Genomic DNA, 27,282 nt, shown 5'->3' on the forward strand with positions numbered 1-27,282 from the left:
CCAGAGACAGGTGACTGGAACCGTGTTGGTTCTGGAGAGCTTGCCATACAAAGGATGAATTGGTAGCATTAGAGATGGGATCTTGGAATAGAAATCAGTGAACATGAGGGTAACCTTGGAATATGTGAAAAGCTATCTTGTCAAAGAGGAAGTAGTCTTGTGTTGTTCCAGGAGGCAAAATTGGGTTTAGCAAGTGGAAAGTAAAACAGAAGAAAAAACTAACGACTGTTGATTACAGAAATTCAAAACACTGGAAGTATTTAAAAAGGGGAAAAGTGCTGTTTCCTGATTCCAGAGACATGACATCTGGTCCTGCCTCTGTAGTTAATTGGTTGTGTGACTCTGGACATATCATCTCCCGTTCTTTGGACTTCAGTTTTCTTCTATGTAAAATTATGGGATTAGGTTGGATGCTTTGGGAAAGCATTCTTTTTTCCTTTTGGTTGTTTCCTATTTTATGGTTTAATAAAACTGTTAAGATGTTTTACAATTTCTGAGTGCATAGTATATGTTAAAGCTAAAATCTTGGGCTAGGTGTTTTATTTTTTGAGACAGAGTTTCGCTCTCATCGCCCAAGCTGGAGTGCAGTGGTGCAATCTCAGCTCACTGCAACCTCTGCCTCCTGGGTTCAAGCGATTCTCCTGCCTCAGCCTCCCGGGTAGCTGGGATTACAGGTGCCCGCCACCACGCCCAGCTAATTTTTGTATATTTATTAGAGACAGGGTTTCGCCATGTTGGCCAGGCTGGTTTCAAACTCCTGACCTCAGGTGATCTGCCTGCCTTGGCCTCCCAAAGTGCTGGGATTACAGGCGTGAGCCACCATGCCTGGCCTGTGCTAGGTGTGTTAACATGCACGATCTCATATAACTCTCTCCACACTACAGGGTAGGTATGTTCCCCCATGATGAATTGTTCTCGGTGTCAACTTGACTGGATTAAGGGATACTCGGGTAACTAGCAAAGCATTATTTCTGGGTATATCTGTGAGGGTGCTTACAAGAGAGACTGGCATTAGAACCAGTATACCTAAGTAAGGAAGATCTACACTTACCCATTGTGTGTGGGCATCAGCCAATCTGCTCAGGGCGGAGAACAAAAAGGCAGAGGAAAGGAGAATTCACTCTTTCTTCTGGAGCTGGAACACCCTTCGCCTGCTGCCCTTGGACATCAGAACTCCAGGTTTTCTGGTCTTTGGACTCTAAGAATAGCACCAATGGCTTACCAGGTTTTTAGGCCTATGGCTTCAGACTGAGAATTAAACCATTGGTTTCCCTGGTTCTGAGGCCTTTGGATTGGGACTGCACCATGCTACTTGGCTTTCCTTGTTCTCTGGCTTGTAGATGGCCTGTCGTGGGACTTCTCAGCCTCCATAATCACCTGGGCCAATTTCCCTGTGAATCTCCTCTCCACGCCTCTCTCTCTCTCTCTCCTCTCTCCCCCCCCCCCCCTTCTCTCTCTCTCTCTCTCTCAGTTCTCTCTGGAGCAACCTAATACACACCCATTTTACAGATTAGAGAACTGAGATTGAGAGAGATTGTGACTTGCCCAAAGTCATATAACCTGTTCATGGGTGAGCTAAAACTTGAACTCAGATCCCCCTGCTTCTAGTATCCTTTCCACCATATCTTGCTGCCTCCCCTACACAATAGTGACCCTTTGCCACACCTGAATTGAGCAAATTATACAATTCATTGTCAAAGTACTTCTCAGAAATCAGTTACCAGGCAATATTAACTATCTCAAACACCCCAAAGAATCAGAACATTTCTGAGCAGACAAAATGGTTGGTGCCAAGCCTATGCATTAAAACCCATAAACTTCATTCAGAAAAATTCTTAGGGCCTCCTCACCCAGAGTGTATCCCTCATCATTTCGTATATAGTGTCTGTTCTTCCTTCCCAAAGAGAAAGGCAAGCTGGAGGGCTGGTCTGCAGCATCCTGGGAGCTTGAGACAGCCTGGGTTGTTAGGCTGTGGAGCATGGAGGCAAAGGCAAAAAGATTAGCAGTGTCCTGTGGAGTCTCCACAAAAGGGGAAGATAAATGGCAAGGTCAATGAGTCTAGCTCTTTGGAATTCCATGCATGAGAGGTTCAACACAGGAAGCAGGTCAGAGAGGTCTAGAGGAATTATCTTGAACCAGTGACTACCCAGCCAGCTGCAGAGGTTTTTACATGGTTCCGGGGACTCTGGGGTGGGAAGAAGAGGTCACTACCCTGAGAGTGCAATACAGTCCAAAAGTATACACTAGGTTCTGATATACTACTCTGGATTTTTAGTCAGTTACGTGCTACAATTTAAAAAAATCTGTGGGGGAAGTCAAGAGGAAGAAGGTAGATATGGACCAGTGGCTGTAACAAAAATTAAATATTGACAATGAGAGTAAGGGAGCTGACAGGAAGACTACAGAAAGAAATATGATATCCTCATAACGCTAAGCAGTGTGAAGACACAAAGGCTGGCACTACTATACTTATTGCCGGGTACTTTAGTGGATATCCATAATGATGACTCAGCGTTATTGAGGTGAGGTGGTATTCTGTGCCTTCTGCATATGAAGGCAGAGATGAGTGCAACATATTATAAAAAGACTTCCACCCACAACGACCTGAAGAAAAAACTTTAATGCCCCAAAGAACAATTGCAGTTGTCTAGCAAATGCAACGATGTAGAAATTGACAGAGCAGAATGAAAGAGATAATGCTTTAAAAATAATATTAAAGGTAGCTGTTAAGGAATGTAGTAAATGTGGGAGAAGGCACTCAATAAATACATTTTAAAAATTAAACTCAGTTTGGACCCTGCCTAGCTCCCATTCTGGAGAGGTATCTAAATAAATGAATGGATGAGTGAATGTATGAATGAAAATTATCTGGCCTGAGGTCACCCTTTCACTAGGGTTGTTCTACGGTTCTTGGAGCTAATGCAGTGTCAAGGTGTTGGAGATGGAGGACACCTGTCTTATCTTCAATCATCATCCACACACATTACCACTCAGGAGGTCCATTATCCCTATATGCATCATGTGTTCCAGGGCCCAAAGCTGTGCTGTGTTCTTGCCATGTTGGGGAATGGTTTCTGCCACTGCTGACTAGGATGCAGTTTGCCTTGGCACCCCTCTATTGTCCTCTCTGTTCTTGTTTCCCTGAAGGTGCTGCTCAGCAGAACATTGGTCTGACCTGATCTTTGCACTAAAAGATCCTTTCTCATTTCTCCTCCCTGCAGCCTGGGGCATCCTGTTCTTCTAATTTGAGGAAAGGCTTCTGTAATCATGTAGTTCCAAGACACTCTATGCCCATGACACCCATTTTCCCCTCTCCTCTGAAAACCTACATTCTTAATGATCTGCCTATGGAACAGAAAGGACAAGAAGCTCTGCAGGCAATCTTATGCTTTCCTGGTGCCATATATTACTTCTCCTAAAGTAATGAGCATGAGGCTGGCCATCTGTTTGAATATGGAGAATATAAAGGGGAAAATGCGCCATGTATTAGTTGTCATATCCCTCTCCCCTCTCAGTTCAAAGCCAGTCAAGAAATAAGCCAGACATCAGAGATACAATTTGTGTATTGGACAAATATTTTTAAACATTATGCTCCCCCAGCATTGCTCTAGGCACTAAGAATACAGCAGCGCCTGAAGCAGACGAAGTAGCAATCTATTATTTGCAAAGATGCATTTTAAAACTTGGCCTAGTCTGAGGCCAAAATGACTTCCCATTCCTTCCCCTCCGAATTGAATTTATCCATTTAATCACAGACTGAGTGGCTAGAAAACTAGAGCCACCCCCTCCACCCTGCCTATCTGGTTCCTTGCCCGCACTGAGCATACTGCAGGAAGGATTTGGGAATGGAGAAAGGAAGGCGATCAGCCTGTAAGCTGGCAGTTCTGAAAGAGGAAGGGCCCAAGTGGGGCTAAACCACACATGTGGAGTAACCCCTTCCTCCAGTCTCACCGGTCAGCTACTTGAGGAGTGGAGGGCAGAAACCTTCTTCCACATGCTTCCTGCAGGAAGACAGTTTCTATTTCATGAGTGGAAGCAGAAGAACGAAAAGAAGGAAAGTCATTTCCTTTGCAATTAATATTGCAGCTTTTTATCCAGAGCCTGAATTATTCTTGAATTTTTAATATGATGTAGGTGAATTTCATTTATCTATGAAATGATATGCTAACTCCTTTATTTAGGTCTTTTTTAATGCTAAGTGTCTTTATTACTAATCAAGAAGGCTCAATTATACAAGGACCTTCTATTTCCATTAATTCAAGTATCCATTAAAAATTATCATCAGTATTGCACTAAATATGTTACAGGAGTGACTTCAGATTTGTTTTTCTGCATTTCTTTTCTTCGTAACGGATATATAAATGACATTTATAAAGGGGCTGAAATCTAGCCCTTTCAAGTTTCACCTTTATGTTTATACACACTCTTTTTAAAGAGTATAAATCCGAACCTGACTCCTTAAATCCTTGATGTGCTAGTCCCCGGCCTCTTTACCCTCAGATACATTCCTTGCACTTCTTTGCTCTGTTTTGTATTGTTTCTCAGGTCCTCGAATGAGCTGAGTCTAGCTAATAGAAGGCAGACTGGAGCCCTGGGGACAGAAGCCAGGGTATTTCTGCCTCAGGCTGCATCTCCAATAGTGGCCATGGCTCTGCTGTGGCCCCAGCCGCTCCTGATAGGCCCACAGTGATTCCGACTTCTGCCAAATGACCAGGCCACAGGCTCCAGAGGTACATTTCCTTCTATTGCCCCCACAACCTAAGGATGGTTCTGGCCTCTGCCTCCTTCTAATCTCTGGGCCGTTTCACAGAATCCCCAATGGAATGTTCAGCTATACTACCTGTGTAATCAATTCCTTGTATTAATTTCATTATTAAAATTAAAGAAGTGTTCTTGTATTCTCACTCCAAGGGTGGGAAGCAGGGGGAGTAAGCTAAAACTTGCCTTGGAAAATACCTGAATAAGTACTGGTGCTGAGGTCCAGTTCAGCAGCTTCAGATGAGATGAAAGGGGAAAAAGGAAAACTTAGGCCTGGGCCATTCTCAGGCCACTCACCTCAACCCTGAATGCAATGACATGACTCTATCTATGGTTGTATCTGACTGCATCTGATGGGCCCACACAAAAATGACTGCAATAACACTTGCCTTTTGATCATTCCAGAATCCAAGGGGGAATGCTTTAAGAGTCCTAGACAAACTGCAAAGTGTAGTATAGCAGGAAACACATGGGTCATACCTGAGTTCAGTCCTGGGAGACCAGCAAGATAATTAACTTATCTGAGCCTCAGTTAATATGTTAAGTATCTGGAGTTTAATGATCTCTACAAAAGACTGATGTGAAAATTAAATAAAGTACATACAAAAGCATTCCATAAAGTGCTATGCAGATGTTAGCTAGTCTTCTGTATCAGCTTAATTTAATGCTTTTTTCCCATTAATATTTTTTAGCTTGTTTTAGCTTTCTTAACTTAAAATTGTGAAATCATTTCAAAGTTGTAAAAATAGTGCAAACAATTCTCATATACCTCCACTTGGATTCCCCAAAATATATCACATATAATCACAGCATAATTTCAAATTATCAGAAAACATTGATATATTGCCTATATACTGTTACACAACCTAAATACTGTAGTCGAACTTCACTAATTATCCCACTAATGTTCAATTTCTGGTCCAAGATCATATGCCACAGTTAGTTTTCACAATGAAGTTTTAGTTGTTTTCTTTACCTGGGAGAGTTACTCAGTCTTGCTCTTTTATGATCTTTGTAATTTTGAAGCCAGTGCAGGATATCCTCAAGTTTAATACTAACATTTTGATGATTTGTTTATTCATGCCATCAGGGGTGATATAAAACAGGAAATACAGTGTCCTAGTTAAGTTCACAGACCCTAATCGGAATACCTGGATTCAAACTCTGGCTTCACCAGACAGTGTAACCTTGAGTATTTTGGGGACTGTGTCCTCATCTATCAGATGATCGAAGAAACGTCAGTAGCTATCTCCTAGGGTTACTGGAATTACTAAAGGAATGATTATGTGTAAAGTGGTTAGAACAGTTCCTGGCACATATTAAGTGCTGTGTGTTAGCTAATGTGAGGAGCTGGGTTTTGGCAACTGCTGAAGAGACCAAAGCAGCAGCAGGTATTTCAGTTATGTGCATCCTTTGCTCAACCCTGCCCAAAGAGCCAAGGCCAGACTCACTATCAGCAGGAATTCTGGCCCACCATGAGTGCACTGTTCCTCTCAGCCACAGGCCTGAGAGCTTACTCCCAAGGCCCATGAGATGAGGACTTGCTTGATCCACACTGCAACATTTCTTTTTTTTTTTTTTTTTGAGACAGTTTCGCTCTTGTTGCCCAGGCTGGAGTGTAATGGCGCGATCTTGGTCCACAGCAACCTCCGCCTCCCGGGTTCAAGCCATTCTCCTGCCTCAGCCTCCGGAGTACCTGGGATTACTGGCATGCACCCCCACGTCCGGCTTTTTTTTTTTTTTTTTTTTTGTATTTTTAGTAGAGATGGGGTTTCTCCCTGTTGGTCAGGCTGGTCTTAAACTCCAGACCTTAGGTGATCCGCCCGCCTCAGCCTCCCAAAGTGCTGGGATTACAGGCGTGAGTCACTGAGCCTGGGCCCTGCAACATTTCTTTAGCACAATAGGTATATGCACTAGGAACTGAGCCCATGTTTCCTCACCCATCAGTTGTTGGTAAAATTGTGTCAAATTAATTTTTTAAAAGTTGCAAAATAATTAAGTCCACTTTTTTTCCCTGACAACTACTCTCAGAACGCAGGCCTTCAGGCTTCATTAGTATGCACCCAGCACTCTGCCCATGGACACACTCACTGTATAACCACAGTGATAACCTCAGCCCTTCACCTCTGCCTGTACTTCTTGCTGAAGGGGCCAAATCACTCAGACCCTCACAATACTCACTGTATTGGCCAACTGTGGGCAGACTAAGCAGTGAGGTGAAGAGGGAGCTCCCCATAAGGCTGGATGGGGGAAGGGAAGGAAGCTTGAACTGACTGATTCCAATAAGCTAAAAATCACGTTAAGACATCTGTGAAAATGTGGTAAATGACAACTGTTCATTAAAAAATTAAGCAATAAAAAACCCTTAATATAAAAATAACAATGCCTACCTATGAATAGCAAATGACATTTTACAAAGCAATTTTGATTCTTTACCTTATTTGCCCTGCCAGACACCGTCTTATAGGTGAGAAAGAAAAAGGATTCAGAGAGAAATGTGGCAAAGCTGATACTTTAATTCAGGTTTCACCTCTGAATACGGCACATTTTCCACTTAATGAAAAAGAAGAAAATGCACACTAAATATAGATCAAAGACCAACAGGATTAAAAGACTACCAAAACACAGAGACTGAAATGTAGAAATGCAATGAAACCAGTTTCCGCGAAGTAACTCTGGTTTCTTGGCAGTCAAGGACAGTGAGGTTTTTCAAGAAAAGGGATTTTCACAAGGTCTTGGGTGCAGGCCGAGCAATGTAAGAGGAGGTAGGGAAGTGGTGTGTACACATATACCTTTGGACCAAGTTTCAAGCTACCGTAAAATCCCTTCATGTTTGACTGCTTAAGAATTAAATGAGTTCAATGGGTTGAAGACACAGACCACGAAGACCACACACATGCTACCTTCAATGCACAGGTGGCATCAAGCACACTGCCAAGCACAAAGTACACTTTCAACATCTATTTGCTGATTTGGCTGGACTTTTATCTATGCACTAACAAGGTACAGTGTTATTAAAAACTCCTACAAATATCTTACCCTCCCCAAATTAGGTACTGCCATAAAACACCAGTTGAACTCATGTAGAAATGGTCAAACTTCTTTTAATTGTGCAGGTCAAGAAGAAATTAGAAACTTAGTTCCCATCAACAAATTGCTTCCACATTATTTTAATGTCAAACCGAGACCTTTCCAAAAAAACGAGGCTGATATATCAATCATATCATACCAAAGTTTATTGATTACATCAAACAAAAATTTCTGTAATGGAAAAGGCAAGTTGCAGTCATAAAAGATGGCATTCACATTCATTTTAGAAAGCAATAACGTAGATGTAAAAAACTGCTTAAGTGAAAAATGTAATATTGCAGTCCCATTTTGCAAGCTGAAAAATGATTTTGTCAACACGCATAAAATCTGCACATTTATATACTGCATGTTATTAAAAAATTCCATCACTAAATTATTACGAATTTTGCAAAGTTAGGCTTACATTTATATTGTTGCTGGTGTATATGTAGTAGATATGGAATGAATGTTTTCAGTTTAGTAGGTAACATCCTCAAACAATGGACAACAGTTGTGAAAGTTACAAAGACATTCTGATAGCTCAAAATTATTCAAATTATAGGCAGATGATCTTATTATTACATTTTTTTCCCTTTCTCTGTCACAAATAGGGTGATTACATTGTAGTGCTAGGAATACATGGTCTATTTCAAGTTATTCGATCTGCTAACACCACACTAGCCATTTTTTAGCTCTTCAGTAAAGTATCTTTTAAAAAGGAAAGCCAGGTGCTTCTCAAGGATCTAGGCCATGATATCATATATCATTGCCATTCTGAATTTGAGCTGCAGTGTCACAATGTAATGTGTAGCTGAGACATAACTCTAAATCCCCCTTAATCCTTTCTTTCTTTCTGGCTGGAAGGAATTTTACATGCAACCAGTTACTTTTCTACTAGATTATTCTGTTAACTCTTCAATGGTACTGCATTAAACAAGCCTCTCTACTGTGGCTCTCTTGTCTGTATTCACAGTTCCCATAGATTTTATGTAAAACAGCAATAATAATACAGCAACAACAACCATAAGAACAAGAAAACAAGCACAAAATATCAAAAGCTTTCCTGGGTTAGACTTTTTAGCTCTTTGGAATAGGCAAAGAATACAGAGACTTTGTTTTCAGCAGCTTACCTCAAATACGGGCTACCAGAACACAGCGCACTTAGGTAAGTTGTGAATGACATGTAACAAAATGTTCAAAAATAATACTGATATATGAGAGCAAATGTAATAATGAAAAAGGGTCCACAACGATGGAATGGCTTCTGATAACTGAAATTATGTTCTTTTCTAGAATTTAGAAAAAAATCATACCTAAACATTAACACAAAATATATGTGGAAGAATCAAATGTGCCATATGGACTGTATAAATATAATACAGATTAACTCCAATACTTTTCCAAATCAAGGTACAATATAAACAGTAATAATAGTACAGGCATGCCAGAAAGACAAAAAAAAAAAAAAAAAAACTAGCAGTCAAATAAATATGGTCATTTATATCCAAAAAAGTATGTGTTTAACATTGAATTAAGACATTTCACATTTATGTTTCAAGTGAGCTAATTAGAAGGCTAAACCTTCCTTCTAGCTCAGCTAGTCAAGGACTTTACCAAGGTCAGTCTCATGGTTTAGAGTTAGACCATTTCCCTGTCCAAGTTAAGAGACAACATTCATCTTCACAGAGTCATGGCTCTACAAGCTGAACCACTATTTTGGGGTGGATCCTTCCCCCTTTCCAAGTTGGCCAAGTTTAAGAAAAAGCACTGCATATATGCACAAATGCTATCTCTTTCAAATAAAAACCATCAACAGTTTAAAATAAGCTATTTTTCTTCCTCTTCACATAAAATTATAAAAGGCTGATGTTCAGAATGACCTTTATTTTTATATAACTATGGTTTAAAACCACCTTATTGCAGATCCCAGTAAAATCAACACTGGAAAAATCTGTTTATTTCCTAACTACTTTGAGGGGCTACTAAGTGATTGGAAATGTTTTATGCTTTATTTTCAAGTCTAGTAGGCTTACACCCATAAGTGGGGTTTAATTCAGAAGAATAAAAAATAAACAATTTTTTTCTATTCCCACAAAAATACCCATAAGTTAACACTTTCCACATAAGCGTTCAAGGTATTTTTTTGGCAAGAATATTCTACCAAGACATAAGTAGCACGTGGGTAAACAGAAGGGATTAACTATTTCGTCCGATGCATTGATACTATTTAGTCCTTCTGTATTTTCAAGTATTCCTTATGTACTTTTGAAAAAGAAAATTAAGATGATTATTTAGGAGGAACGAGAAATGTGATCCAAATAGTCTATTTCTTCTGCCAGGCAAAAAAAGTAATATTAGCAAAATCTATTCATTCTCATTGCATAACTTCTACTTTATACTATTGTATTTAAATCCATCCACAAAGTTCATGGGTTAAAAGAGAACCCATTTGGTTATATTATTCTATCTAAAGCCAGAATTCTAAGTATTCTTGCTTTCGACTTTCATATAATTCTTAACTTACAGCTTTGGCCATAAAGGCTACTTACAATAATTGTAAATGCTTAAGAGAATCATTTGGTATTTTAATGAACATTTATTGTGAACTCTAGACGTGAGAGTGGTTTAGTGTGTTGCATATCAAGTATCCTGAGACGGTAACTTTTTGTAGTTGTTTCTTCATGCTTTCTTTTTTAGCTGTAACCACTGTCAGTATGCTTGTAGGACAATAACATAGGCAGTTCAAGATTCGGATTCTGAAAAATGTAAAATATACAGATTTAAAAGGCTTATTTTAATAATGTGAAACCATCTGTTAAGCATTTTCAGAAATAAGTAGTAAATTTTGTTATGAGAGTAAAGCAACTGTCTTAACAAAGTGCCAAGTTTTATTCACATGCAGGGGAAAAAAAGAGTGGCATTATAACCAGATTTTAATCCTTTCTTCATTTGTCAGCTGAATAGATTCAGGCTTGCTTTTTGCTTTTGGATTGTTCCAGGGTTCTCCTAATACTTTCTACCTCTGGGATTATTTACCATAGCAGAGGTTTTGCTTGCTATGATCCCTTTTCCTCTAGGCTGGGAGGTTCTTGAAAACAGGAACATTTTATTCACCTTTTATCTCCAGCAGCTAGTATAGTGTCTGGCACACAGCAGATACTCAGGAAATGTTTGATGAATGATTAGATTACTATTTTTCTTGATGTGTTAATTTTGACAGAGGAAGTCTGAAGATATATCCAGCTTTGGAAGATTATTGTGAAAATATTCTTCCTTTTTACTGAAAGAAGCACATTTCCCCCTACAATATGGAAGTCAATTTTCCTTTTGGTAGATCATGTATCTATGAGTCAATTGATTCTTCTGTTTTTTTCTTATGCTTCATCTTTTTGAAAGAGAAACTATGGATATTTCCCTATCAAATTTGTAGATTCTTTTCTGTCCTCTAAACATCATCAAATGCTATGATCAGGATGGTGCATGACAGACAAACTGATCATTAAGTGTAAGTCAAGTATGTTAAGAAATGGAAGTCGTATGTCAAAACAGGGAGCCTGATTCTCCACTCTAAAACTCAATCTTTTTGAACCTGAGTAGTGGAAGGTCTTAAGTAGTATGCTATTTTCTTCCCATTCTGGGACACCTCCTTTGCCATGGTTGGACTAGAAGTTCATCAGAATATCTTCCATTTCTATTTATGTTCCACATTCTCCAGAACCGCTAATACATTTTCCGGTAGCTCCGCAGGGTCATGGCGACTCTAACCAAAATAAGATTGTCATTCATATTGAGAATGTAACTCACATTGAGGAGTTAGGTAGTTTCCTTATTAACCAAGGAACAAACCAGATGCCTAAACTAGCTGCGAATTATTGTCCTTGGAGGAGAAATAATGTCACATGAAAATCTATTCCTGGAAGAAATAACTACACTAAAAATAAGAAAATTGTTTTTAAAAAATACTTCCTCAGTTCTATGTTAGATGTTGAAGGAGATAAGGCCCTGGAGAGGCCAAAAGCAATAGCGGTGTCTTCTATCCAGCCCAGTCCCCCAAACCACAGACGAAGCTAAAGAGAGCAATCCAGGGGGATACAAAATTAGCCAGAAACAATATAGCTAAAATGCATCACACAGCTTACAGCAAGGCAATCTGGGACAAAGGGGTCAAAGACTTTGAAGGGTACTTATGAAGCAGATTTATTACTAAGGGAAAAGATACACAGGTAAGTTGTTTAAAAATGGGTAAAAGGATGCTAACTGTGGTAAAATGAGTCTGCTTCTAAAATAACAGTGCAGATGCAGACTGATGAACTCCAGGAAGACAGAAGAATCAATGGATTCAATCCATTAATTTAACTTGTATTCTTTGCTAGAGGGTGGCAGAGTCGACAGCTGTTGAAAAAAATGGGCCTATGAGGTGGACTTGCAATTATTAGCTTCAAAGTGAACTAACCCACAATTTTATTCGTGATGATCATTAATTTTTATGTGTGCATGAAAGATGGCCCTGCGCTAAGCTGTGTAGAGTTGTTTCTAAGCTGACATAGCTTGGAAGCCTTGTTCATGAATTACTCTAAATTCCTATGGATGGATAAAAGACCTCCAGAGGTGTGGGTTGTTAAAGCCCCCCTGAAGGAAATACAGACTACACATAAAGGAGTCATTCTGAGTTCAAGGGTCCCTCTCATGGCATATCAATTCCTCCTAAATATTTCTGGGGGTAAATGAAATACATTACAAAGTGAATTTAATCATTTTCTGGAAACATTATTATAAAGCATTTTATATCATTAGGCAAGCATCCCCCTGAATGGCTATGAAAGATTTTCCCTCTGAAAGTTGAAACATTTAGCTTGAATAAAACTTGACATTAAAAAAGCTATGATTAGACTGGTTCATTGATATATATTTGGAGATCAGACATTTACAAGGACATAAGTGTATACAGTACCTGCAAACACACAGACACAGCACATGAAAGTACAAACACATTTAGTTATTTTCACACAATTCCCAAGAGAACATGCAATGCTAAACTGGCTTGATATTATACAGATGCAATTTTGGAATATTTATTTTTAATTTTCCAAATGATTTTTATAAATCAGTTATATTTCCTGATCAATATTAACAAACATTTTCACATGATGGCCTTGCCATCACAACTTGCCCCTTACAAATTAAATATGCTGTATCAACATTTGGCTCTGAAAAATGTTTAACATTTTATTTGAGGAGCTTAGCAAATTTTAAATGCATATTTCCCCATATTCCAAGTAATGCATCTTTATATTTTTGCAAAGAAAATTGTAAAGTTCACCACACCAACAGCAGAGAAAATTTAGAGAGTGATATTTTCGTTTTTTCTTTATAATGCTGTTAATCTGTTTTTTTAAAGCCAGCCCATTTGTTTAACACTAGGTACCTGTTACAATACATTAGATTCGTCTGAGAATGTTCGTAAAAGAAGAGGTCTGACTGAAGGTCTGGCGGATAATGAGTCAGATGCCCTTCTACAGCTCAGATTTCTCTGTAATAGTGAGGCAAAGATACTTAAAGCATGTGAAAATTGGTTAACCTACCTGGTGATTATATATTTAAAAAAAAAAGGTAAAAGAAAAAATCATTTCCTATAGACTACTCCTCTGACCAAAAGTACAAATGATTACACTATATAGTAAATGTGTAACATTCAAATGAATACATTCAAAGGCCTAAGAAAGTCTCCAACTCGAATTGTTTTTGTGGTAGAAGTAAACAGACAACAGTAGTATGTGGCAAACTTGGGTTTTTGGAATGGCACTGATAAGTAATATGGTAAGATGAGTCAATATGGTTTGATTAGTAAACCTTACCATCCTTTTGGTGAACACCTCTGAGAGCTGTGCCGGTGCTGTGAGTATATCAAACAAAGAGAAATTTGTGCAAAACATTCCTGTCCTAGTGAACAGACTAGCTCTAACACGCCATGGCTACTGCATACCGTGGATCAATGAAGACTACAGACCCACAGTCCAAGCTTTTAAAAATTACTTCCTCTCCAGTGTGACAATTTGGAAGGTGAACACATGATTAAAAGAAAATGACAAAATACTCTAAGCATCAATAGAAGATGTAAAATGAGTCATGAGAAGTAATTTTTCATAAAGAATCAGAAAATGGTGTCAGGCAAATGAGAATGCAAGCAAGTTGGTACATTAAGAAAGGAAATCACCTTATTCACTCCAAGAGAAACTGTGATTGCTGGAAGTTTGAGAAAGCATGAAGATAGTAGATGTTCCTGAGGAAGGGAGGCGTTTCGTTACCTTGTTCACAATTGCACAAAAGGTGGAAAATTGCAGTAGAAAAAAGAGAAATGCAAAAACCAAAAAAAAAAAAAAAAAAAAAAAGTAAATAATCTCTCAAATGTAAGACATTTAAAAAGAAACCTTGAGAATTCGAAGCCGAAATGATATGTTAGTTTTGAAGACATTATTTTCTGAAGTAAAAGCAGAGTCAGAGATAGGAATAGTCTATTATTATGTGCCAACTACTATTTCTCTACATATCAATTTGAAATTATTTTGTTAATGGGAAAATTGACTATTTTAAATAAAATAGCTTTAAAATATGCTTCTCGTTAAAGTAAGACTTATCTCTAATCATTAATTCACTATCCTACATTTGTTCAAAATCCATTGGTCAAAGAGTTATGTCCAGGGTCCACTGCCAATCACCAATCTATCTTGCAGTAATTATCTCCCCTATCCAACTGTACAGATACACTATGAAGGGACTGACTGCTCTTAAGAAGTTGCAGGATAAAAACCTAATCAAAAATAACAATGAGAAAACATTTGGTGATATTACATTTCAGTCCCATTTGCCTCTGACCAATGCTTAACTTCCTTTCTTACAACCTAATTTGATGGTTTCCCTGTTTTTCCTACAGAGTCCTCTTTAGAAAGATAGGCTAAATTTTACCTAGGTATTATTTTTTTTCCCCTTAAAACACCCAGAAAAGTAAAAATGGATAAAGTTTAACTAGCAAACCTAAGGTTATTTTTTTTCCTTCTGATTCTGTGCCTGAAATTATAAGGTAATTTACAGACTCAGTTTCGGCATTGCCCAAGCAAAACAGAAGATGAATGGTCAACAATGTGGATGAGCTGAACAACTCTGCTAATAAAGATTACCCATGTTGTCTACTTAGTGACTTAAAATGGGCTTTGTAAAAGAAACCAGCTAAAGTAACATATGTATACAGAAGATTCTAATAAACCATTAAACTTTTAAAGGTAAATAATTTATTCATGTTTTGACAACTACGTTTTTTCTTGTTTTTACCTTAAGTGAAGAAAGTTGGTGGAATGAAGAAAGCTGGTAGACATTGGTAGAATGCAAATTCCCAATTGATAAAGCTAGAGAATATTTAGATTCTGAGAAAAAGATTTTAATTGTTTCTATCTTCTATTTTATGGGCAAAAACCCTGTGACAAGATTAGCATGATACCAAGTTCCCCACCCCCGTGTTTAATGCACAAACCTATCTATTCAAGACTGCAACTGTAAGCACGTTTTGGTGTGCTCAAAAACTTGTATCCAACCACTGGAGATAAAAGTATTTCTATGAAGCAGAAATACTAGGAGTTAATGGATTAGGTGTTAAAACTACTTTATAAAGGAAATGAAAGTACAGAAAGCAGGAGAAAGCATGGAAAGAAGAACTAAAGCAATAAAAAAATTGATAGAGCTAGCAATTGGCAGTGGGGTGGGGTAAACAGGAGATAATGAGCTAAAACAGAATGAAATTTCCACATTCCTTTGCAGTCACCTAGAGAGCTTTGACACCAGCTCAATTAGCAGTATGTCAAAGAGGCCGATGGATAAAGGCCCATCTCAACAGCCACGACATTAGGTTTAAACTTTATTTTTGTCTAATCCAGCTAACAGGGCTATTGCCCTCTGAACCCATGGTTGTATACGACACTGTAAGAATCATAATAGTAATCATCATTATTATAATGATTAACTATATTCTCCAAAATTTCCAAAGTGCTTTCTCTGGGAATTTGGCTCAGACAGTTGACATTCTTCCCTTCCCTGTCTGCCACTCTGAAAGAGCTCTCTACATAATGGAATATTTCTTCCTGTTTGTGCTGACATCCCATGCTAAGCATGGCCATGTTGCTGGGTACAATCCCATTAAATTATAGTCTTCCTTTGTCTACCTTCGGCAAAGTTAAGCCTCCTTTTTGATTGTGGTGACTTACACAAGAAAACTTCACATAGGATATGTGGAAATTACTCCATTGGAAATGTGAAATGGTATTTGCTACTTGGCCAGAAAGTCCAGGTATATTTCACTGATTTACAGACAGCCAATGACTATGCTTAGGGGGGAAACAACTTTTGAAATACAAAAATCCTATAATTGAACTTTCCTTGAGATGTTATCCTGTTGTTTCACTGTTCAGTGCTCAATGGTAGTTTCATCATATACCATCAACAGCATTGCTATGCAGCTTTGTCACTTCATAAAGCTAAAGAAAAACTCTAGGATTCTTAACAATGGAACTTTGGGGAAAAAACTTAACCTCAGTGCTAAAAATACAGCTGATGGATACATGGCTTAACTATAACCCTTGAGTTAAACAACTGAGAGAACCTATATTTGAAGATACTGGAATTCTTTCTAATACTAGCATCATGACAGAACTCAGTTGCAGTGGAGGCTGCCATACTAGCGATTTTACTGGAGGTTTCAGGAGGTAGTGATTTGAAATAGCTCAATTGTGTTAAAACAAGCCATATCACTGATTCTGCTATTCTGTTTAATACCTGCTTACAAAAGTATTCCATATGAATGCTCCTTATAACTAGAGTGAGAGCTCCTTGTGAGCTAGGGCCACATCTGATTCATCCGTGAATTACCAACACCTAGTACAGTAGCTAACTCATAATGGGCCCTCAGGCAAGGTACGCTGAATTGAACAGAATTCAGCATAAGGCTGCTCTTGTAATTGTGAAATATAAATAGCTTGGCTTCTTTCTCAAATGCCAGAGACATTTTCACTACACACTGCTAAGTCCCCTTCTCAAAGCAGCTGCCAAGACCCACATAAGAATAGCACTGGCAGCTGACCTGCCACATTTCTGGCTGTGTGTATAAAGTGTCCACGATACTTATTGGTTTAAGTCAGGGATTCTTCTACTCTAGGTAGAGACACACATTTGACCACATCGGGGGATCTATCAGGATATGGGGCAGACCCAGTATCTTTTGCCTCTCTTTAAAATGAGGCCAATGTCTTAGCAAGGAATACTGAACAAAGTAGGAAATCACACAGAGTGTCAGACTGTTGGTGACTGAGCATGAAGACTAAAATATTTGGGGGAAAGTAACATACTCTTTCTCCCTTATCTTAGAAGTTGGCCTCCGCCTCTTTGATATAGCCAAATAGGGCCTTATATAAACAGATGTGACTTATCAGAATAGCCATGGCCGCCATGTTGCAGTAGGCCTTTATGCATTCATATTGCACTACTTTGCTCTTGCATTTTCTCATAAGAAAAAAAAAAGAGGCAGCGCTGCTGAGTGCCCACAGCATGTTGCCTCATTTGCAACTCTTGAAATCCCGCAGAGTCTGAAAAACCATTTAGCCTTTCAGACATTGGATGTAAAGAGAGATGTTCATCAGCAGGTGGTTCAACAAATGTTTATTGGTTCAACGAGGGTAGGAATAAATGAATGAATGATTGCATGAATGAAAATGATTATGGAAATTTTCCTGGTTGTTCTAGCACATCAGCATGCCAAGCTATAGCACAACACTAGAATTCTTCCTATGCCAGACATAACCCATAACAAATTTCATGCTAAACCCCTGCCAACGGTCTATGCTGCTAAGTAAGAAAGGACGCAGTCCCAGAACTCCATACTTTCAACAGAAGTTCAGAATCTGTTCGTGTAAAAAAAAAAAAAAAATGCTCTAAGTCTTTATCTGTGACTGCTTAGTAGCATCCCACAATTTAATGGTCTATGTAAGAGTCACCTCCAGCCAATGTCTAACTTTTTAAAGAGAGGGCCTAATAAGAAAAAAGATGGTATGTTTGAAGGTTTTGTTTTCTGAGATATTTCTATAATCTTTAGACCATGTAGCTGGGTGTGAGCCATTATTTAAAATGAGTTCCATTACCTCAAATAAGAGACATATTTAGAATCACTCCAACGTATTCTCCCAAATAAGGAGGATGGAAGAGCAACTTGGAAATCCTTCCCTGAAAAATTCTCTATTATAAAAAGCCCCAAATCATTTCTTATTGCAACATAGTTTATTTGGTTTCATGCAAACTGCCACTTGAGACATTCTGGGTGGTCTGTTGTATCAACCTGTTTTATCCCTATTCAACTGATATTGAGACATAATCAGGTATTTCAATGCAACTTTTCCATCCTAAAACACCAGACTAGAGTATAGCAGTCATAACTAAGCTAACATTACTGTGTTCAGTTCCAGCCCGTAAGACATGCAGAAGCTGGGAGTTAAGAGCAATTCTGGCCAACTAACTATACACTGACTGGCCTTGTATATGAAGAATCAATGTACCCTATGACAGTTCTCTTTTTTTTTGATTGGGGCTGACACTGACTTGTAACATGAAACCCCTCTTTTACAATTCTAATCACTGAAGGTTTTCCTACTCTAATCATTTCAGATCCCCATGTCTATCTAATATCAACCACTGGATTCTATCAATTCAACAGGCAAAAACAAAATCATGATGTAACAGTTTTGTAGCTAAACTGGTTAGCAAATTTATCAAATAAGTCAGGTAGTCGTAGCTTAGAATATTACCCGAAAATACTGCCTTGGAGGTGCTACAAGATCTAGTTGGTGTCAATATGACAGAAACAGTTTTGTTTAACAAAATCAGCTACTGTTGGCAGGAATATGACATATTTAATTAGCCTGTTGGTCAAAATCTGCCAAGAGTTTTATTTTCCATGCTCATCTCCCTATTTCACTGTAAAGACTTTTTAAAAAATGTTTAAAAGATATCATAATGAGGCAGCAGAAAAAATAACTTCTCATTCCCACAGGAAATTTACAATTTAATAGGAAAAATAAAAACACACTCATAAAACTATTTTGAATTTTTATGAGTGTGTTCCAGAGGCTAAGGATGTAGAAACCACATCCAGGGAATTCTCTTTGGTTCAAATATACTGCTGGACAGACAGGGCTAGAAGCAACACAGAGATTAAGCAGCACTATAATTAAAGGAAGGGGAAAGGTTTGAAAGAGGCAAATTGGTGTTATCAACTGAAAAAAATCTGCAAACAGCCCACAGGGAAATTTCTAAGTTTAAAGCGAAAATGTTGGTGTGGAAATTCCTGGTGTGAAAATTCTAGGCTAAATACAAAATAAAATAATTTTTTCCTTTTAAAATTCCATATGGAGCATAGGAGATACTCCATATGGATTGCTGAAGGTCACATAGAACACTATTAAGGAATCTACTTACCACCTGCATTGGATAACGAAGTTTTTACTATACTTTTTATGCAGAAGAAGAAATTAAGTGATGAACCTGTAAGGAGGGGTTTAACATGCTGTAACTAATGTAATTTTCTAAATCAGGTTTTTAGCTCATGGCAGGTATTGAGGCCCCTTCCAAAAATCAGGTTATAAGATAAACTTAGTTCTTACCCTGGCACTTCTTCTTCTTACATTCTTTAATACTATCAGAAGAATTTCAGGGAAAAGGCTGATAAATATTAGAAGAACTATAGCCAACCATGTGGATACAGAAGACAGCATTTGGGCAAATACAAAATACATTCTCTGTTGCTTGAGAAAAGGCCTGAAGTGGAAAGAAAATACATGATGGAAAAACAAATCAATTCCTGTCATATGAAATGGATGTTTAATTAAAATGTCTTTTGTATTTAAAAAGAATCTTCCTTACATACATTAATAAAAATAATTTTCTCTAGAATATCCCAAAGTAATAAACAAATTTCATTTACCAAATGTTTGGGAAAAAAGGAATGATAAAGGAGAAAGAAGACAATAAAATGCATTTGACTTGAAAACAATCAGGCAATGAATTCTAAAGCTGCCAACTGGCAACTATTCACATGCATTAGAAAATGCTGGTGCTTCAAAGACATTCAAGAGAAATGGTTCATTTTTATCCTAACAAGCATTTTTTTTCCTCAGCTGTTTTATTAAGATGGGGATGGATTTGTGTTCTGTATTCAGAAATTCAAAAGACATTTTTATAACTCTCCCCCAGGAACTCTCCCCCAATAAAAACACTATGTAAATATAAAAAGGACAGTAGAAGCTTATCATGTCTCTCAAATGGAAGGAATCTACCATTGTCATCCACAAAATATATTAACAGTATGTGCCAAACAGGCTGACACAGAGCAGAATACTTCTAAATGGACATTAAGCCTTAGAATCCAGAAATCCAGTGGGAACCCCCATTCTGGAGTTAGACTTCATTCTGAGTCATCCACTTCATTGTTAAGTGGCCACTGAGAAGCACAGCCTGTTTCCCTTCCCTTCTGTCTGAGCTGAACCACAGAGAGCCTCAGTAGGTGAAGCTATTGTTGTTTGAAGGTGAGGGGGAAGAACTGGTTGCTTAAGGACAGGATGCACATCAGACTGCCCTAGGATTAAGAGCTCCAGGTAGATAACTATGGTTCCTGTTTATTAGATGACACATCATGCTTCCTGAAGATAATTTGGTTTCTCATTTAAAAATTAATGTCCATGCACCCTTATGTAACATGATAAAACTGAATTTGTGGCTCTACTTTTATGAAAACTAGATTGTGGAATAAAAGTGAGAACAGGGAGGTGGAAAAATTTATGAGGCCTAGGCTACACAGGCTTTCTGGGAAACGTCTGCCACATGGAAAAGACTTCTGCAGAACTCTACCTCACTCGAATTCTGAAGAACACCTTGAATAATGTTCTAGGCAGTTAACTGAGCCACAACAGGGGCCCAGATGACAAATGACAGCTAGTCACAGGGTGTTCCTTTGCATCATACATTCTGACTAATGTCTCCAGTTTTTTTTTTTTTTTTTTTTTTGAGACGGAGTCTCGCTCTGTCGCCCAGGCTGGAGTGCAGTGGCCGGATCTCAGCTCACTGCAAGCTCCGCCTCCTGGGTTCCCGCCATTCTCCTGCCTCAGCCTCCCGAGTAGCTGGGACTACAGGCGCCCGCCACCTCGCCCGGCTACTTTTTTGTATTTTTTAGTAGAGACGGGGTTTCACCGTGTTAGCCAGGATGGTCTCGATCTCCTGACCTCGTGATCCGCCCGTCTCGGCCTCCCAAAGTGCTGGGATTACAGGCTTGAGCCACCGCGCCCGGCCTTTTTTTTTTTTTTTAAACCTCCATGTCATCTATGGAGTTTTGTAGTAGGGCAGTAAAAAATAAACACTATTACTTCTGGATGTGGTTTGGGGCTCGGAAGTCATCATTCTCACTACCCAACCCCAAAGACAGGTGTGACTCAATGCCTCAGGGTCGAACATGTCCAGAGACATTAGTTGTGACCACATTCAGCTGAAGTTTCACATTGTTTCTAGTCACATTTTACTGGTTGCTTTATAAGTCTATATTCATGTAGTGGCTCAACTCCACTTAATGATAATACTTCAGGTGATAAAATAAAAAACAGATTAACATTTCATTTTTAGTATCACTAATGAATGGAAACAGGTGTGACAATATCTTAATCCATTTACTGATTGTCATCAATAAGGAATAGTCTGGAAAGGGTTGAAAATGAGTTTGCTAGAAACATTTTATTCTTGTAGAAATTTTGCATAATTAGTTCAGATGCTGATTACATAGATTCATAGACAGAATTACGGTACTCTGGGCAGAACTACAATTGTATATGGTATGTTCTTAATCAACTTTGATTTATTCGTATATTATTAAAGAAAATAGAGACTTCCTTCAGCTTCATTGCTCTTAATTACCTATGGAGGTACCAAATATATGCTGTAATTATACTTTTTAAAGCTGGTACTTCCTTAAATGATTAGGTTTCTCATATTTTTATTTCTTAAGGTTTTATTTTTAAAAAGCTTTTCAAAATAGAGTTTCTTCTAATTAAGACTCAAGGGACATAAACATAGGACTCACATCTCTGTGATAAAATAGAATCATTTTGTATGTAAGATTTTGCTCACAGCAATGAAAACATGTATTCCTGAAATCTTACCCTATGACTTGCCCTAGCCATGATCTCTGCTGCTGGCATCCTTGTCAGGGGAAGCCATTGACTAAAAAAAAACAACTCTGACATTTAAAACCAAAATATATGTTTTTGGGAGTAAAGAAAGGAGATGCAAATATATAACTCTCCCAATCACAGCTTATGTGTCCCTCACTGGACTCTACTCTCCTTGAGTACAGTCCAGTCATCTCTCTATCCCATAGAGTCGCAAGCACAAAACTGATTCTGAACAAACATCTATTGAACCAAGATGAACTAAATGAACTTTAAGGACAAGTTGCAGAGTCTGCCTTTCTACATCTTCCCACCTCCACCAAAACAGTGAGATAGTGATTTCAAAATATAACCCTCTGAGTATTAAGTAGTATATATCCTACACCTTGAGCACACCTGTAGTAACATGAATCATGGTTATATACTATAAAGAGAAAACAAGGGTCCAAATGGACAATAATGTATCTGTTGGCCAACATATCAGGTAGAAACTTCACAGGATGAGTTATTTCCTCTGAAAATCACATGACAGGTTGTGCTGAAAACTAGTTTCACTAAAGAGATGTTTACAAACCTTCAAATAGAAAGAGTTGGACAGGGGCTACCAAAGGGAGGTCTTCTGAGTGATTCGTGCAGTCTATATACTTGTATTTAAAATCTTACCCGAAATTAGTAGCACTACCAGCTAACACGTAACCTTCAGGCCATTAATATTAAAGACGTGCCATCTTATACAATTAAAATTTTAAAAGTATAATGAATGCTTACATATATAGTGTACATACACATGTGTCTACTTTGTTATTTACAGACTGCTCACATATGTACAATTGCTTACCAAATAATTCCTCCCCAGAAGAATGAGAAAAATACATAGAAGGCTAAAGAACCCCAAATCACAAAGTGATTTATCCATGTCCAGAATCGGGTATCCAAAGCAAGCTGAAAAGATAACAACACAAAAGGTTTCATGATGGTTACAAACTGCACCAGGCAATATGCTATAGTATCTAATAACTAGTACACAATGATACCTATGGAAGGATCTAGCTTGCGCCAGGGATCCAGAGGAGAGTGGAACTAAAACAGAATCCAGGTTTTTCAAAGAATAAAGGTGAGAAACCTAAGCTCTGCCCTAAGGCCTCTAAACTCTGGAGTACAGGCTGGAGGTGTGATCAGGCTAAGTAGCTGGTAGGTGTAGGGCTGCAGATATCTCAGTACTGGGGAATGGGCAAGGAGTGAAGTAACGGTAATATCTAGGAGGCCCAAGCCCCAAGTCCTCAGGCAATGGCAGCCAGGAAGATGATGGCAAAAGGAGACCTAGCTGGTGGAGGCAGATACGCTGAAAAGAAGTAGGAGAGGGAAGGAGTGGCTAGGAAGGGTAGACAACTACAAAACTTTCAAAGGTGCCGTGAAAGCTCAAACACAACAGATCGGAGTCACTAAATGCAAAGCCTCTATACCCCTAACATCATGTAGCAATGAATCATGGGTTTGACTATATAGTGTATCTTTCCAATTGCAAAACCTGTATCTATTCCAATAAATTAATAAAATATTCAGTTAGATTTTAATCTCTTCGTGTTTCTGCCAGGACCAATCACGTTTTCAGATTGTGGCATCTGGAGTTTTCAACAAGTATGGTCTATTTCGCTTGCTTAAAACTTCTGGGTCACATGAGCTAATATCCAGAGCTGTTAATTTTTATAGAGGAGATGATGTCTCAGTTTTGTTACCTGCTGTGACACCATGGTCATCAGCTCTCTGTTATAGTTTCTCATTTATAAACAGGATGTTGATAACATTATTAATGTAGCTCAATCTTGAATTGCTACTCTTCTGGTTGTTAGGGAAAATACTAATATGAATCCAAAGATAATACTAATATTAATCCAAAGAGGAGGGAGTGGAAGTCTTTGAGATACACTTGAAAAACACTGTGAAGACCATTTGGAAGCCCTGTGGCTATATGCAAGGCCAGGGGAAAAAAGGAGTGGGGAGGCATCCATTTCAAATTGTGATACTGTGAGACATAATAAAAACCGAAAAGTAGCATTTATTGAAATAAGCACCATCCTAAGTGCTTTATTCACTAATTGAGTCCTCAAAAACCCCTAAGAAGGGTAGGTTCTACTTTTATCTCGACTTTATAGAAGAGGAAAGTGAGGCACAGAGAGGTAAAGTCACTTGCCCAAGGACACACAGCTAGTAAGTGGCTATACTAAGATGAATTGTAATGTCCTTTTAAGGTCCTAACATGTTACTGAAATAGATGAATAAAGCAAACATATGTTAGCTCTATTTGGTATGAGAAATAAACCATGAACAAAAATTTAGAGGGAAAGTTGAGAGAGATCCTTTGACAATTATACTTCTGAATTCTGCTTCTAACCCCTGGACATGCTGGAATTCATTTAAAGGTATTTATTCATGGACCCCATGTGCGGTATTTATTATTGGAATGATAAAAATAAAAATAATTTGAATTATGCTTTCAACTCTAAGAGATTCCCAAATCATGGGCCTCAAGGGTAGCATTCAGTGTGGCTTCACAGCATTATCACATGGCTACATGTCAATGCCAATGATTTTGCCAAAATTACCTCCTGCATTATATTCTTAAGCACTTTACCACTAACATGGGTAAATTTTAGCAATGAATACATTTTATATTTTTTATATTTATATATATATATTATTTTTATATTTATTTTTAAATTAAATATATGTATCTATATAAATAGAGACACGGTCTCACTATGTTGCCCAGGCTGGTCTTGAACTCCTGGGCTCAAGCGATCTGCCTGTCTTGGTCGCCCAAAGTGCTGGGATTATAGGTGTAAGCTACCAACCTGGTCATCAGTGATGAATACATTTTATAAGATTTCACTACTACCAAGCCCTTTTTCACATATTATCTTGCTCACATATACTTATTTGAGGCCTGGGGTTCATAAACACTTGTATAATTTTTAGAAGATTCAAGTACTTAACATAATTACACACACACACAGACTCTCTCTCTCTCTCTCTCTCGCTCTCGCTCTCACCCACAGCCTGTTTATATGCCACTTATCATAACGCCTTAAAAATAGCAATAAAGAAGAAACAGATTTTCAACATAAGTATGGTGTTTGAATTTTTTTTTAAGTAAAACAAAATAAAGAGGATTATGATATACTGGAAAAAAAATGATCAAAAATAGTATACGAATACCCAAATCCCTAGCATCATACACATTTTAGTAAGTATTAAGGCAAATACTTGAATAACAACCCAAAACAAAAAATAAAGGAGACCAAAAAATGGTATATTAGGATAAGACAAGAAAGTACTACAAAAACAGTATTAAAAAATATATGAATAAGTAAAAATCTAACCTTCAGGGTTACAGTGAATACTAAGACTGTAAAAACAATGGTTCCAAAAGTCCAGTTTCCGTATACCTGAAAAACATTTAATAATTACATGTATCATGTATACACAAGTATTATCTTAGTATTTTTTCATTTAAAAAAAAAGCCAAGTTTAATCCTGTGTAAAAGTGCCAAATATTTTTGTATGAATTGTTTAGGGAACAGCTAGTCAGTAAGATCAGGCCACAATGCCAGATTTTCCTGGGATCCAATTTTCACAAACAGGTACACCACACCTGTGGTTGGTAGGGTTTATTTCTATTACTCCATGCAGCATTGAACAGGGAACTCACTAGTGTGATAAAGGCCAAAGAAAGCAACTACTCTAATAGCAGCAGTGTTCATCAAAACAAGTCATTTGGATGATTCATGTCTCTAAAGAATTTGATATGGGATTTTCCTATAATATAGAATTAAACCTCTCAAATGAGCAATAATTTGTAGACAAATGGATTCACATTTTTTAAATGAGTCTAATTTTTCTGGTTGTAAATACAAGAGCTATCAGCATGTGCACATCAAAAAAAAAAAAAGCAGATACCATGTATAAATCCAAATGATGGCAATGAATGGCACATATGCTTACCAAATGCTGTCAAGATCTGAATGCGTAACATTAAAACAGAAAATGAGATGTAAAAGGCTTTTTCAAAAAAATAAAAACAAAAATTAAGGTTAATAGAAGCAAAAAAAAGGATTCACTCAAATCATACATGAGTGTTACGTTTTCTTGCTAGTAGTAATTCATACACTTACTGTAATTTCAGCAAACATTTAGACGGAAGGTGACATATACAGTAAAACCTTATTAATTTGGACTTTATGAACTCAAAATGGGTAATGAATTAAACAAACGCTTAACTGGTGCTCTCATGCACCACCTGGGAAGTTGGCTGAGCAAATGAATCATACTGACTATAGGAGAGTATCTGCCTACTTTGGAGCAAACTCCTTTTAAGCAGTAGCCAGTTACATAAAATCTGTCTGCCAAATAAAACTAAAATAAAAAGTGAAAGTCGCACAATCAGTTATAAACCTGAAGAGGCCAGGGAATCATAAAATCAAATCCATTCTTCTTACCGATGGGCAAAGCTGACCTGGGAAACTGATGTGATTTTCTTAAGTACGCACAGGATTTATGAAGACACTCTCTTTGGCAAGTTCTACATGTGACTACTTTAAAGTAGATCTGTGTTTCCCCAACAAGTACTTTGTGATTAATAATTTTCATGGATTCATACTAAACTGATTTTTGTTAGTCCAAATTAGAGAGCTTTTGACTGTAGTGCCTAATTTTAAAGTACCGTTCAAATTCACTGAACCTATTACTTCTGTAACAGGTGTTACCAGGTTCCAGACATAGTGTCCTCAGTAAATCCTTTTTGAACCTTAGCTTTCCTTCACATTATGATTACAAAGAATGAATGACCATAAAAGGAGAATCTCAGAAACAGCAAAGGAGAACTTAGTGAAAGCAGTATGCAAAGTAGTGTTTTTGTTTTCCTATGTGTGGCTGCAGGAAGAAGGCCTCACCTGTCTCCCTCATCAGTAATTTTCTCCTAGAGTACAGCCAGGGCGAAATTATCCCAGTGCAACTGCCGAATGAGATAGTCATGTTCTGGGAAGACATTGGCAGGAGCAGAGTAGCCTTTCTGGAGAATACTGTGCTTCCACTGGGAAGAGGAGGGAGAGAAGACAATTCCTCTCTTCACCTACTGGGCAAACACTCCAAAGATATGGCAGCTACCCACTTCAGTTCCAAGCATAGAAGGCCACTATAAGTAAGAACTGAATGC

The 27,282-nt window shown here is 37.9% G+C and overlaps 1 protein-coding gene across 3 annotated transcripts in view; it reads right to left on the bottom strand.

The window, feature by feature from the left end:
* Positions 1-7,970: 7,970 nt before the first annotated feature.
* The window catches only part of ATP11C (ATPase phospholipid transporting 11C), a 208,000-nt gene continuing 188,688 nt past the window's right edge, over positions 7,971-27,282 (bottom strand). Inside the window, exons 26-30 of one of the 3 annotated variants that reach the window (XM_010388750.2) lie at positions 25,451-25,516; positions 22,909-23,012; positions 19,521-19,674; positions 13,253-13,357; positions 7,971-10,583 (exon numbers count right to left, since the gene is read on the bottom strand). In XM_010388750.2, coding sequence (XP_010387052.2) covers positions 13,256-13,357; positions 19,521-19,674; positions 22,909-23,012; positions 25,451-25,516 — 426 coding nt within the window. In that variant the 3' untranslated portion in view covers positions 7,971-10,583; positions 13,253-13,255. Of the gene's footprint in view, positions 10,584-13,252; positions 13,358-19,335; positions 19,402-19,520; positions 19,675-22,908; positions 23,013-25,450; positions 25,517-27,282 lie in introns of those variants that run through there. The other 2 variants (XM_010388752.2, XM_010388751.2) reach the window with 2 other exon arrangements.

The sequence above is a fragment of the Rhinopithecus roxellana genome, chromosome 7 (assembly GCF_007565055.1).
Source record: "Rhinopithecus roxellana isolate Shanxi Qingling chromosome 7, ASM756505v1, whole genome shotgun sequence".
Taxonomy (NCBI): Eukaryota; Metazoa; Chordata; class Mammalia; order Primates; family Cercopithecidae; genus Rhinopithecus; species Rhinopithecus roxellana.